Here is a 12500-nt window from a genome sequence, read left to right as displayed (position 1 = left end):
AATGTATAAATGTTGCTTCAGATGTGGAGATGCTGGGCAGAGATTTGGTCATTCACACGTCCACTTCTAATGGGTGTATTCAAGGTCTATGCTCCACGTTTCATTCCTTCACTACTGATACACCTAGCATCATTAATATGTGTGTTGTGTAGGGACACCCATATCTCTCCAGATATCCACATTGTATTATCTGTATCTAAAATATTGATACAAGCAATAAAATTGTTCAGTAAGTGAACAGTTTCTTATCCTACCTAATCTTTATTAATACAATATTAAGTGTATGACATATTTTATTACGGTCTATTTTCTTAACCCATTGAATCTAGGTGCCTAGCTGACCACTTGTTGCCCAAAACTGGGCCTTTATGCATACTTGGGTGGCAGCTTGTAGGACCAGATCACAAAACTACTCGCAGGCACTGTCAAGACTCCTTGTATCTCTGCTTTTTTTTTTTTTTTTTTTCAAATTTTAAAGGTCTCTGTCATTTGATATTCTGTATCAAGATGGTAACAAGACTCCTTATCATTTCTCTATTTGCCTAAGTTTTTCATACTATTCAGTTTTCTGTCAAAGTGATAAGGAGTAGGATCCTGAGGGTGGAAATAGTGTCTTCCTTGGAGCTGGTGTTCTTCCAACCATGGCTCACAGACTAGATTCACACCCTTGTTTACTGGTGGAAATAATGCAAAATACCCTTTTTCGATGTCCAATGAGTCTAATGTCCCTCCAAAAACTTTGTGCACCCGTGACAAGTCAATCTGACCACCCCAGCCTTCAGACAAATTTTTCATGATGGCAAATTCCCATAAACCTTGTCCCTCAACCAAATTTTCTTATCACAGCTTATTCCCATCACAGCTCTTGGCTAATTTTTTTCATGACATGATAGCCACATCATCCAGATCCAATTGGATAAGATTATATTTCTTTAATGTTATAAAGAGAGGCAAAAGGGATAAGAGTATTGCATAGGTTCACATGTGAAATTATATTTTTTCATGAAATCACGTATTGTTCAAGATATCACAGTCAGAAGGAGTGCATAATTTGGAATGGGCGTGATTGCTGCATGGCTGTATGAATGACTGTTTTTGAGCTAGTCTGTATGTATACAGGTCTTTATATTGGTAATTATGTTTGTGCAACTATACGTGTACATATATAGATGTATGTATCCGTTCTTCGTCATGTTTGTGTTTGTCGGCTTGTGTTTTTGTGTGTATCTGTGGAAATATGTGCGCACAACTGTGTGTGCGTGTGTAAGTCGGTAATTTTACATGTGGAAGTGCGTGTGTGAATTGTTTAAAATTTTACGCATTTTTTCATTGCTCATTTGTTTTGTCTGCTGTGTGTTTGTGTGTTTCTAGGTCATTTGTGTTGGGAAATCTGTGCATGCATTTTTCAGTGTGTGTGTGTGTAATGTAGTAATTGTGAGTGAAAGTGCATGTGTGAATTGTATAAAAGTTTTCGCATGTTTTTCGTTGTTTGATTGACAGATGTGTGTGTTGGGAAGTTTGTGCCATGACGCTTGTCTCCACTTTGCTTGTGTATGTGTGTGCATGTGCACATGTGCGGGTGTGTACACATGCGTGTGCGTGTGTGAGAGACTGCTGTGACACTCGTCCCCACTGTATTTGCATGTGTATGTGTGTGTGAGAGAGAGAGAGAGAAAGCTAGAGACAGTGACATCTTGCTACGTGACTTTCACGCCATTTCCAGGGCGAACCTCACATGACAATGTCACGTCCTTTTTTCTTGCATTTACAAGTGGCCGACCTGGCTCCCGGCGGAACCCTCCTCAGAACCAACCTGAGGAGGATCCCCAGCAGGCACACATGCCAGTCAACACCCCTTTCCAGAGGTGGCGGAGATGTGCGTTCTGTGAGGACCGACCAATGCAGGAAGGAGACCAGAGTCATGTGTTCCAGCTGTGACATTTCCCTATGTCCGACGCCATGTTTTCAGGCATTCCATGCCTGAAAACACTAATTTGTATATATGTATATTTGTACATATATAAATATGTATATTTTTCAATTTTTGAAAAAAATAAAAATTTGTCTTACCACTGCTTTTCTGTGCTCTCGCCAAAACAAACTATTAACTTTACACACTCACATTGATCAAAACTCCTAAAATAGAGTATATACTACAGTATGAGACAAAAAAATCCTTCATATGGCATATTAAATGGTTACAGTAAGTCTGCAAACTTTCACATGTTTCTAGAGTGAAAAAATGGAGGTTGCGGTTATACGCAAACCCCTTGTTTGTTGTTGTCGTGGGGGGCACAAGAGGCAAAGACTGAGGTCCAATGTAGGGATTACCCTTGCCTTGGACCTCAGCCCTTGCCTCAACTAATTTTGCAGGGTCCCTTCTCCCTCTTTCCTTTTCTCTCCATCCCCTTCTTCTGTCCACTTATCCAAATTATTAACTTGTATTTACCCCTTTCGCCACAGTGCTTTACCATAATACTGTGTAACCTTTGATGCCTGGTACATCTGTATTTTACCATTGACCATTTTGGAAATTCACAAATATTGCCTTACTAAACCAAAAAACTTAACTTGGGAGCTTTACCCCCAAGCCCCACCCTACCGCTATGTTTTGTATATGCTGCTAATGACCTTAGATGTTGACTTTGCAGAAGTTTTTCAATAAATAAATAATACAATGAATTAAAAGGAAATGGTAGACAAAATTCACAATGAAATCAATAATCTGTCTATAATTTCAGTTTACATAGAATTCACATACAAATAAAAGGAGGTAGAAGCAAATATATTCATAACACATGTTGGTGCCCAACTGGAGAAGAAAGAGAAGAGAGAGAAAATAGGAGGAAAGAGAAATTTTGATAACCACCATCATCATGGATGGATCACAACATTTAAATAATACATTAAGTTTTTCAAACAAAGTGGTCTAATTAAATAAATCAGGTTAAGAATTAATGGTGGGGGTGGCAGAGTGCTATCCGAGTTTCAACCTTAAGTCTGGGTAGGGGCTTGGAACATCTGTTCTTTGAGACAGGATGATCGATTGCCCCTGCTATTGAGGGAGCTGAAGGGATTAGGAGAGGTGGCTGTCCTCTCACAAAAGACTGGTAGTAGTACTATTTTGTGGATGGTTACACCTACAACTGGTCCGGCTGGAGCAATGATCCATATCTTCAGGGTGGTAGTCATAGCCGCTCCAGTCAACTCCAGCCTTTGGTAGTGGAATTTACTCCAGTTATTGACTTTATAATGACATTGAAACTGAATCATGCTTTTGACTTCATGTCTCTTATTACTGTGTATGCTCCAACCAATGTTTGCAAAAGTCAATGTAAAAGAGGTGGTCTACACCAATCTTGCATCCTTTTCTGGGACTTTGCTAGGTCTCAGAGATTAAGGATTTCTGGCTCCTGGTATCAGTACTCCAACCCTGCATTGCTGGACATGGTATAGCAATATAGATACTGTGGCCAAGGAGATTGACCACATTCTTGTTAGCAATCATAGAAGAAACTGCTGGTTTTATCAGAGTGCCAAGTTCTGTGGCTACCCTTCGGGTCCATCTCAAAACCCCCCATTTTTCCAGTGTCCAACCCAGGGTGTTTCACTTAGTTCCAACTGATTTGCAACACTCAACAGCCTGACTGCACCTGGTGTTTTGTGGGATTCCTTCAAGCACAAAACACCTGATGCAGGTCAGAAGATGCGTGTTGCATGACTTGACTAAATGGCAATGATGATTTGTGCCATTCCTTGGTGCATAGGACTCAAACACTGCTGAGAAGGGACAAGGAACAGTACATCAGGAACCTTGCTGAGGAGGCTAAAGACCGTTTCTTAGTAACTCACAAATCACTGCAGTGCGCAAAGTGGAAGGACAGATCATCTCAGATTATGTTAGGGTTTGTAAATATTGGGCTGATTATTTTGACCCTCTAGCAGTTAGCTTGGACACAAATGGTGTTGCAAGCCCTGCACAGGATCTACCCATCAGCGGGGGGGAGGTTAGTTATACATTAAAAGTCGCATTGCAGTTCAGAATAGAATGACACTGAAAGGGGCAGAGGGGTGAGGGTACAGAGGGTGAGTAAATGGGCTAAGGATGTTTGTAGGGGGAACATGACTAGGAGGAGGATGGATGTCGCCAACTGAGTGTAGAGGGAATGGGACTAGAGAGCTTGGAGGATGGATTACCCTAGTCATGTTATCTTGGGTCATGATTAGATAGTTTTGAATGTCTTCAAGATTTTCTGAAGTGGAGTTGGTTGGGGAGGTCTGAGAAACAAAAGTTTCCTTAAGAAGGAACAGATGTTGAGGGTTGGAGGGAGAGCTTGATGGAGGGAAGGATGGGGTGGAACAGTTAGCTTATCTTGTGCAGTGAATTGAATGAGGAGGAAGAGGGGTAGGTACCTGGCAAGTAGAGATTGGCTAAACAACTAAACAGGGGAATACCAAGCCCATGCTCCCCCACATTCATGACTTTGCATGCATGTTTTGTCATGAAAACAGTTAATATTGTGAGAAACAAGGTGACACATAAGCAGTTATCCAGTGTGCCAGTGTGCCCAGTTGTAGAAGTGCATAACCTGGTGTGCCACACTTGGGTAGACAAAGATATTGTCTATAATAATATCTATGAGATTTCTCAAAATCTTTTGATAATACAGCTCTGGCAATTCTATCTCTTTCTCTTTTTGGTAGATGTGGTTCTGGCAACTTATCTTAATTAATATACAAAACCTAAAATTATGTTTGTCCATTTGTAATACCTTTGTCATTTTGTCTCTATCTCTCTATCCCACCCTCTAAAACAACACCTTGCAGTCATTACACTATACAGATCCCATCATAAAAACTGGGAGCTCTTAACCCTTTGACAACACAAGCTTAATCTTGAACCGTTTGATTACTTTAGCAATATACAGTACAAATGTTTCCTTTGACTGTCTGCCTCCTTGCCAACACCCTTCATTACATAAAGGTACATATTCAAATTTGTTATACATTAGTTAGGTATTTCTGACACAGTTCATCAACTGTCTACATCAACATTAGTGTTAGTAATGTTTGTTTTATTCTAACATTTAGGCTATTTTTAATGTCAATTTTCACGATCTTTTTCACTCTCAAAACTGTTTATTTGTGAACATCTAATACATGTTTAACATCATTCATTTCATGCAAGAACAAAAGAAGTGAAAAAAAAAAAAATCTACACAGACAAAACCTGTTTATGAAAGGATATGTTTAACACAATCAAATCCCTAAACATTTTTATTTCAAAATAATAACTTACATGGATATATTCATGTACAGATTCATACTTACTTGTTAGTAACAAATATTATAAAATTTGAAACATCATCTTTAAATCTCACAATCACTTGTACAAATACAAAATTGCCAATGTAAATGCATAATAATATTGATGTCAAATTAAACTTCTCTTGCAGATTCAACACAAAGTTTCTCATTAAACATAAACAAAATGGAAAAACCTGTTCGACAATATTCCAAATGTGATTCCAATCTTCCTTCCTTCATAATCTGTTCACAAACTATCTATTCTGCCCCTAATTAATCCCCAACTTTCCCTCTCCCACCCTTATTCCCATTAACTATTCACCTATCCCCATTAACCGTACTGTTTCCCGATCACAGTGGTGTCTCTGGTCTCAATGTATCTCAGCTGTTTCTTGCTCATCTTCTTCAGCTTTCGAGCGTCTTTGATCTGCAACACAAAGCAGGGAAGGGATGTTGTAAACTGGCTATGAAAGCATGGTGGCACTGACTTTTTATGGCCAGGAGAGAATTACCCTTCTATTTTTTACATTCATAAAATGTATGTTCTTATCTTCTGAGGAAAAAGAGGAGGAGGAGGAGGAGGAGGGAGGAGGGAGGAGGGGAGGGAGGAGGAGGAGGAGGAGGAGGAGGAGGAGGGAGGGAGGAGGAGAGGAAGAGAGAGGAGAGGAGGAGGGGGAGGAGGAGGAGGAGGGGGGAGGAGGAGGAGGAGGAGGAGGAGGAGAGGAGGAGGAGGGAGGAGGAGAGAGGGAAGAGGAGGAGGAGAGGAGGAGAGAGGAGGAGGAGGAGGAGGGAGAGGAGGAGGGAGGAGGAGGGAGGAGGAGGAGGAGGAAGAGGAGGGAGAGGAGGAGGAGAGTAGGAGGGGAGGGAGGAGGGAGGAGGAGGGAGGAGGAGGAGGGAGTAGGAGGAGGAGGAGGAGGGGTAGGAGGAGGGAGTGGAGGAGGAGTAGAGGAGGAGGGAGTAGGAGGAGGGAGTAGGAGGAGGGAGTAGGAGGAGGGAGTAGGAGGAGGGAGTAGGAGGAGGGAGTAGGAGGAGGGAGTAGGAGGAGGGAGTAGGAGGAGGGGAGTAGGAGGAGGGAGTAGGAGGAGGAGGAGGAGGAGGAGGGAGAGGGGGAGGAGGAGGAGGAGGAGGAGGAGGAGGAGGAGGAGGAGAATAAGGAGGAGGAATAAGTAAAATGAGGATGAGGAGGAGGAGGAGGAGGAGGAGGAGGAAGAGGAGGAGGAGGAGAAGAATAAGAAGGAGAAGAAGGGAGACAAAGGAGGAGACTAAGGAGGAGGAAGAGGAGAAACAGAATAAAGAGGAGGATGAAAACAAGGAGAAAGAGGAGAAACAGAATAAGGAGGAGGAGGAGAATAAGAAAGAGAAGAAAAATAAGGAGGATGAAAAGGAGAATAAGGAGGAGGAATAAGTAAAATGAGGAGGAGGAGGAGGGGGGTGTTGGGGAGAAGAATAACAAATTATAAATAGGCCAAAAATATTCACAAGCAAAGAACAACCCTAAACAAGGAACCACGACCCACTTACCACTTGCACGACCTCCGCCTTCTTGGCATTCTCCTCGCGGCGGACCTTGTTGAGCTTCTGCCGTTTCTTAAGTTCCTCCCTCTTCCTCTGCTTCTCCTCATCGATGGCTGTCTTGATCGCTGAGAACTCCTGCCTCTCGCGCTTTAGCTGCATTTTCTTGGCCCAGCTCGACGTATGCGACTTGGATTTCTTCATGGTCGTGCGGAAACTGTGGATTAAAAAGCTCAGGGTCAGCCAGGGTTCTCTATTAGGGTAACAATGTAATTCGTTGTGGCGGTACTAGTTAGGGGGACTGCAGCTGTGGCAGTTGTTGAGATGTGAATGACGAGGAAGCAATGTTGATGGCAATGATGATAACGATGACATTGGCGGTGAGGATGCTGATGGGAAAACTGGGAATAATAAGAGAAAGTCAATACTCATAGCTGTAAAAAGGACTCAAAAATATGGGAAAAATGGAGGGAGATACAGAGAGGAGAGGGCAGAAGTGGCATATGAGAGAAAAGAGAAAGGATACAAAAACTAAATGTAGAGAGAAAACTAATAAGATCAGAAAAGAGGGGAAGAATGAGGCACACTTCAACTTTTCCTCTCTACAGTATAAACATCTATTCTAGCATACCTTGCAAATCTGAACTTTTTCTTTTCAGCTGTTATCATATTTATCAAGCCATTTCAATTCAGCTGTTATCATATTTATCAAGCCATTTCAAGCATATCACAATGCATTCATTCAGCTTCAATGTACAACCAGACAGAATATTCCATCTTAAGCAAGTTTATGAAAAAGGGTATCATGAAGAGATCTGTGCTATCTTATTCTCAGGTCCATTGGGGTGAGCATTTACTGACTGTTGTAATGTTGTAATCATTATAATGAAGCACTTCTTAAAATACAACTATTCTTTAGGTGTGTCTAGCATCCTAATACTTTGAAAAGCTCACTAAATACAATAAAAGCTGAAGAACGTACAAATGAGTATAGCATATGTAGAGGATATGACTGCCTTGGTTAATACAGTGGTCATGAAAATACATTAACAACAAAATATCCATTAAAGTCTCCTTTTGTAGTGAATTGCTGTCAGACAATTTAGTAAGCTTAAAAATTTTTAGCTTACAAAAGTTCAAAAGCATGAGCTGAAGTGAGTACTGGGTGAAAGCATATATATTTGGCACCAATCTCTAATCAGTCAGTCAGTCAATCAATCAGTCAGTCAATTAATCAATCAATCAATCAAGCAATCACAAACGCATACACACAAGTCAAATCAAATCACTACCATTTCTTTTCCTCCTTCCAAATGCGTCCCGACACCGGTACTCCTTTAGGAATGCTCTGGATGGCTTCCTTTTTCAGCTCCTCTTCTGTTTTTGGTTTTGAATTCTTTTTCTTCCTGATCTTTACTTTCTTTGAAATGTTGTTATTTGCCTCTTGTTTTTCCTTGCCGTCTTGTGGTTTTGATTCTTGAGTATCTGTAGCTTTTTTGTTTTCCTTTCCTTCCTCTGTTGCATCTTTCTCTTTCTCTTCCACAGCTGATGGAATGCTTTCTTTCTCTTTCTTGTCGGCTATATTCTTATCAATTTCCTGCTTAGCTGGTGATTTCTTTGTTATTTTGGGAGATGTAATGGCTTCTTTCTCTCCAGGAGAGTTTATTTTCTGCTTCATTGGTGTTTTCGGTTTCAGTTTTGGGGATTTTTCCATTTCTTTCTTATTAGCAGATTCTATTTTCTCCTTCTGTGGGGTTTTCTTTTCAATATTATCATTTGCCTTCTGAAGAGCCGGTGAATTTCCTTCTTTCTTATCAACAGCATTTTCTTTTACCTTTGCTGGCGTCTTCTGCTTTGGCGACTTTTCAGTTAATTTCTTATCCGAGTCTAATTTCTGCTTGATGGGTGTTTTCTCTTTTAATGCTAATGTTTTTTCACTTTCTACTTCATCAGAATTTAATGTCTGCTTAACTGGTGTTTTTTTGTTGCATTTAGGTGTCGGTTTGTCTGGTACGTCATCAGGCTCCAAGTCAATCACTAGTTTCAACTCCCTGTCATTGTCTTCTGAAACTTCTTCTTGTGATTTGCTATCTTTGGCGTCTCCCTCCAGTCCCACAACATCTACTTCCACATCACTCTCTTCCTTCTTCTTTTTATTACCTTTGCTTGGAGTTCTCCCTTTCGACTGCACTTCCTGCTCTTCCTCCTCTTCCTCATCTTCCCTGATGACCTCCAAACCCTCCAATTTCTCAGCTGCGGCATGTGATTGTTCCTCATCTTCTGCAATGATCTCCAGAGCCTCAGATGCTTTCAACTCCTTCTCGACATCAGTCTTTGAGAGAGACCTCCTCCTTTTGGGCACAAGAGGCAGTTCCTGTGGTTCCTCGGCTGGCTCTCCTTCTGAGACGCCACTGTTCCTTCTTGTCCTTCTGGTGGGCGTCTGCACAGCCGGTAAATCAAGAGAATCACAACCCGACAGTCTGCGTGATCGTCTGGTTGGGGTCAGAGTCCCTGAAACGTCCTCTAGCTCAGCACCAGACAACCTACGTGAACGCTTTGTTGGCGTCTGGACGACCGGGGTATCCGCAGAATCCGCACCAGACAGTCTCCGCGACCGTCTTGTTGGCGTGTCAACCGCTGGGACATCTTTGCTGTCTGCACCCGACAACCTCCTCGACCGTCTGTTTGGGGTCAACACCGTTGGGGTATCTTGCCTCTCTGAGCCCCCCAAGGACTGTCTCTTCGACTTACTGGCTGGGACTTGCAGTTCCTGACCCGAACTGTCCGAACTCGAGAATCTTCCGGACCTCCTCGTGGGCGTCAGAGATCCCGAAGGCTCCTGGTCCGCCTGTCTCGTGAGAGCGAGTTTCCTCAGGGAGACCCCAGAACTGGCAGTCTTTGCCTCCTCTTTATCCTCGCCTTCTCTCGTTTTCTTCCCTGGCGTTACCTCTGGCTCACTCCCAGCGTCCGCCCCCCTTTTCCTAGTTACTGGCATTTTGGTTACACTTTTTTACGGTTTCCTTCCCTGAATGTGTGGCTGTCTACCCACCCCGTGTCCCACGTGCGAGCCCGACCCGTTGTTTACGACGCTGCATCCGGGTTGCGCAAAGGAGCACGGAGATATTCATACATGTATAAATCAGTTTAATGAATACTAACATTATTCAAAACAAAAATTCTAGCGTTATTATATCTTTTAAGATCCCATTTATGTTTTATTTTATAGACTTAAGGTATAAATTTATAAGATACGCAACTCGTTTTTAAGAGGGGAAATGAATGTAAAAACAATTTTCGCTAAATATCTATTATACAATGAATAGCTAATGTGATACGAGTAAAGCAAAATTAAGACTTTGAAAACAAATAAAAAATATATATCTGTAAATTATCACAATTAAACAACATTTCCCGTATACACACACACACACACACACACACACACACACACACATATATATGTATGTATTTATATATTCATATATATATATATATATATATATATATATATATATATATATATATACATGTAAACATAAATAAATAGATAAATAAATAAATAAATAGATAAATATATACTTATATAAGAATACATTCATGTATATATACAAACGTATATATATATATATATATATATATATATATATATATATATATATATGCATATATATATATATGTATATATATGAATATATCTATGTTTATGAGAATGCAGGAATAGACACACACACACGCACACACACACACACACACAAACACACACACACACACACACAAACACGCACACACACACACACACATCTATATATATATATATATATATATATATATATATATATATGAATATATATATATATGTATATATATACACACACACATATATATACAAATAAATACATAAGTGTGTGTATATATTACATTTATATGTATATATGTATATATATACTCATACATATATATACATATATATACACACACATGTGCGCATTTTTATATATTCATAAACATATATACACATATATGTATATATATGTATATATATACATACATATATATGTATACATACATATGTGTATATATATGTATATATATGTATATAGATATATACATATATATGTGTGTGTATATATATATATATATATATATTTTTTTTTTTTTTTTACAGCCATAGTATTCCATTGCAGGACATATGCCTCTCTAACCACTGGGCCATCGCGGCAGTCCCTATATGTATATATACATACGTACACATATATATATATATATATATATATATATATATATATATACGTGTACGGTTCATGTTGAAAGAATAATTCGGGTTATAAAGTGAACGAATAAGGGAAAAATTGAAAAAGATAGTGAGTCTTTGTGAGCCGGGAAGTGAGAGCGAAGGAGAGGGAGGCGAGAAGTGACCGCGAATCCAGCAAGGTAAACGCTTTCGCGGATAGAGATAACTGCTGTGAGTAGAGCTCTATTTTTCTGTTTGTCTTATGGGTAACCATTCAAAAAAATAAAGCTAGCGGAAGCAGCAGTTAGATTTGATGTTCCTGAAGCCAAGCTAGAAGAATGTTGGAAAATACGTGAAAAAACGTTAAATTTGAAGGAATTGGTGGATAATTTGGGCCGGAACACAACCATTCAGAGAGAGAATACTGAAAAGTCTGACATGAAAATCAAAGAACTCAAGGAAAAGGTGGAAGAAGTAGAAGCCAAGATTGACAACAGTAGTCAAATCGAGGCAAATAATCTGCAAGAAAAAAGTTGATGAAGTAATCAAAGTACAGGAAACTATTAAGCAGATTGAAAGCTATTTCTCAAGCAAGTCTTAAATAATGGAAGAGGCAAAGAAGATGACAGCCACACATGCCGATGTATCTAAAAAAAGGAAACTGTAAATGAAATAAAACAAAGTTAGAAAAAGACATTAAGATCACAAAGGAAGAAATAAAGTCAGTTTGCAGAGACGACAAAGAAAAATGAATTTAAGTCACACCTTGGGCGACACGCAATGAATATTGCAAAGATGACAGAGAAATACTGCAGAAAAAAAATGGAAGAGGTAAAGAACAAAAACGAACAAAGGACTGAAGAAAAAAACTCGTTCATTTGAAGAGCGAGAGACCTCCAAGCAAAATAAGTTTACTCTCGGAACAAAAATATGGAGACAGACAACCATTAGCCTTGCAGCCAAAAGGAATGCCGAAAGATTATATAACAATAGTTTATACAAATAAAGATGCTTTATGGTCGAAGTTACTAGAACTAGATGCAATTATTGAAAGTAATAAACCAGACTGGATCCCTCCGTGGACAATGTAACATTAGGACTCAGAGACTACAATATTTGGAGAAAAGATACGGCAAATGGAAACGGGGGGGGGGGGGGGGGGGGGGGCAATGTTAACAAGGAAAATAATTATTATAAAAGAGATAGAGATTCGGCAAGACCCCATAGTAGAACTAAAGGCAATTGAGGTAGAAACAAACGAAGTAAATATAATAATAACCACAGTGCACATGCCACCTCATGCATCGGTATTGTCTCAAGAAAATTACCAAAAACTTAAAGAGCCTGGAAGAAGTGCTATACATTTCGGAATCTAATGCAAAAGGAATTCTTGTCACAGGGGATTTTCATAGCACAATTAAATGGGAAAGTTTCAATACCAGAGCTCTGC

The 12500-nt window shown here is 39.9% G+C and overlaps 1 protein-coding gene across 1 annotated transcript; it reads right to left on the bottom strand.

Annotated features, from left to right (window-relative positions):
• Positions 1 to 5264: 5264 nt before the first annotated feature.
• Positions 5265 to 9862, bottom strand: LOC125037477 (DNA ligase 1-like). Its single transcript, XM_047630629.1, has 3 exons — positions 8112 to 9862; positions 6829 to 7036; positions 5265 to 5734 (listed from the first exon to the last, which is right to left on the bottom strand). The coding sequence occupies exons 1-3, from the start codon at positions 9812 to 9814 to the stop codon at positions 5639 to 5641; spliced, it is 2007 nt and encodes a 668-aa protein (XP_047486585.1). The 5' UTR covers positions 9815 to 9862; the 3' UTR covers positions 5265 to 5638.
• Between the last annotated feature and the right edge of the window lie 2638 nt (positions 9863 to 12500).

Source organism: Penaeus chinensis, chromosome 23, assembly GCF_019202785.1.
Source record: "Penaeus chinensis breed Huanghai No. 1 chromosome 23, ASM1920278v2, whole genome shotgun sequence".
Lineage (NCBI taxonomy): Eukaryota > Metazoa > Arthropoda > Malacostraca > Decapoda > Penaeidae > Penaeus > Penaeus chinensis.
This window is presented reverse-complemented; position numbering and strand designations above follow the sequence as displayed.

Bases quoted from the DNA above. Each gene is read 5' to 3' on its own strand.
- LOC125037477 (XM_047630629.1), bottom strand. From the start codon at position 9,814: ATGCCAGTAACTAGGAAAAGGGGGGCGGACGCTGGGAGTGAGCCAGAG. The intron at 7,037-8,111 runs GTAGTGATTTGA...TTTAATCCACAG, and splicing joins TGGAAGGAGGAAAAGAAATG to TTTCCGCACGACCATGAAGA. The intron at 5,735-6,828 runs GTAAGTGGGTCG...TTTGTGTTGCAG, and splicing joins AGGCGGAGGTCGTGCAAGTG to ATCAAAGACGCTCGAAAGCT.